Source organism: Eurypyga helias, unplaced genomic scaffold (assembly GCF_000690775.1).
Source record: "Eurypyga helias isolate BGI_N326 unplaced genomic scaffold, ASM69077v1 scaffold15529, whole genome shotgun sequence".
NCBI classification, from domain to species: domain Eukaryota; kingdom Metazoa; phylum Chordata; class Aves; order Eurypygiformes; family Eurypygidae; genus Eurypyga; species Eurypyga helias.
Genome location: NW_010274076.1, coordinates 8,000 through 10,112, shown reverse-complemented (window position 1 = coordinate 10,112; position 2,113 = coordinate 8,000). Strand labels below are relative to the sequence as shown.

The 2,113-nt window shown below is 51.0% G+C and overlaps 1 protein-coding gene across 1 annotated transcript in view; it reads left to right on the top strand.

The window, feature by feature from the left end:
• Positions 1–340: 340 nt before the first annotated feature.
• The window catches only part of COMMD9 (COMM domain containing 9), a gene marked incomplete at its 5' end in the record, with an annotated part of 6,357 nt that continues 4,584 nt past the window's right edge, over positions 341–2,113 (top strand). The window contains 2 exons of the mRNA XM_010159709.1: positions 341–480; positions 1,386–1,420. Of these exons, the coding sequence (XP_010158011.1) occupies positions 341–480; positions 1,386–1,420 (175 nt within the window). The remainder of the gene's footprint in view (positions 481–1,385; positions 1,421–2,113) is intronic.

Sequence of the window (2,113 nt, the reverse complement as noted above, 5' to 3'; positions counted from 1 at the left end):
CGAAGGCGCGGGAGGACGGTACCGGCCCGCCTGGGCCTCGGCGGAGGGGGGAGGCGCCCTGGGGAAGATGCGCGGGCCGCAGCGGTGAGGGGACGTGCTCGGTAACAGCGCTGCTCCGCGCAGGCACAGCCCGGGGGCCTCGCAGGGAGGCAGAGGGGAGAGCGTGAGGCCGGCGTGCTGGAGGACACTGAGGAGCTCGGCTCCTTACCTCAGCACTTGCATGTCCCGGGCCCTGGTGGTGTGGGCCTCGCTGCAGAAGCTGGCTCTCCCCTGGCTGCTGAAGGCCCGTCCCGTGCTGTGTGTAATACCCAGCAGAGCTCTTTCTTCTCCCTTTCTGCAGCTCGTGTCTGCTTTGCACAACCTCACCAGGCACGTCGTGTACCGCGGCTTGACGAGGGCAGAAGACATCCTCTCTCTCTTCCCAGAAAACTTCCACCAAAATCTGAAAAACCTTTTGACTAAGATAATGCTGGAGAATATGTGAGTGCTACCCACCTGCCATTTGCTTTCAGCTGGAAAGTTAAAGCCAACGTACCTGGTTTGAGATGAATTGTTTCTATGAATTTTGTGCATGCCTTGGGCATAATTATACAGGTTGGGATGAGCGGAGTAGAAGGAGTGGAATGGCAAACAAAACAGCCATCAGCTTAGGCTTTTGGAATGAGTGTTGGCCTCATTCACACAATGCAAAGTCCCTTTTATCCTAATGACTCACCTGTGTAGTGGAAAAATGCTACAGATGAAGATTAAACTTAGAGGCCTAGATCTCAGCAGTACAGAATCTGGTTGGGTAGTATCTAGATGCCTGTCCATTACAGCCTGGGCTTACTGCAGAGGCACTGTGTGTGGTAAAGCAGACGTGAGGTAGTGGCAGAGGACAGCAGTTCTGCATGGCTGTATCTCTCACTACTTGGCAGAATCACAGGATGGTTTGGGTTGGGTGGGACCTTAAAGACCATCTAGTTCCAGCCCCCCTGCCATGGGCAGGGACACCTTCCACTAGACCAGGTTGCTCAAAGCCTCATCCAGCCTGGCCTTGAAGACATCCAGGGAGGGGGCATCCACAGCTTCTCTGGGCAACCTGTTCCAGTGCCTCACCGCCCTCTCTGGGAAGAATTTCTTCCAGTAAGCAATGGTAGCCTGTTGCTTTGATAAAGCCGGGGAGAAAGGTACGTGCCGTAAGTGAGCTGCACTCACCCACCAGTGACAGGCTTTCCTTGTCACTCAGTAGCACAAGCAGCCTCTCTCCCATGCTTACTGCTGCAGCCCTGGTGACCCCTCTGTCAGGGATAAACCACTCTGAATGCCTTCCATACCTCTTTCCTTTTTTCTTTTTTTCTCCAAGCACTGCTGATATTGTTTTCCTCTTCTCCACTTTTTCACAGCTCTGCTTGGAGGAATGAAGCACAAGCAAGCCAGAGTAAGTAACAGTTCACATTTTAATGCAGTGAATGTTTCCCGCAGTCACTGCAGCCTGGAGTTTAGAACAGTATATTGCAGTATCTTTTTGTAACATAGCACAGGAGTTACCCCTATTTACCTGATTGTGGCACCATAGAACTTAGCAGAGTCCAACAAGCTTGTGTTCAGATCTGTGCTGCTGTGCTAAACTGTTTCCAGTCCTGGAGCAGTTCCATGTAATGCTCAGTCTGTTGCTGCCTCGCAGAGTGCAGCATATAGCAGGTATTTACAACACTTCTGAAAGCGAAGCGCTCTGACCTCCCCGTTCAGGACACTGAGTGATGCCCATGGTCAGTAACTGTGCACCGTAAAGGACAGGTGTGTGTTGGGGAATACCTTATCTTTGCACATCTGGTCGGTTGTGTGCATTCTTTCTCCTCCACACATCAGGAAGTAGGCTGCCTACATTCACAACTCTGCTTTTTCCTCACCTTTTTAAACAGCCATGTAATTAAGGAGCATAAACTTTAGCAATAGCATCCTGGGTGATGAGTTACATCCCATTCCATGCACCTACAACACATTTTGTTTTCTCCCCAAGAGGTTTTCTTCACAACTGTAACAACTAGAGGCTTACAAATGACAGCTGATGCCTAACAGAGTACTTTGAGGTCTGTAAGGATCCTCTTCACCCTTTTCTTTGCCTGCAGAG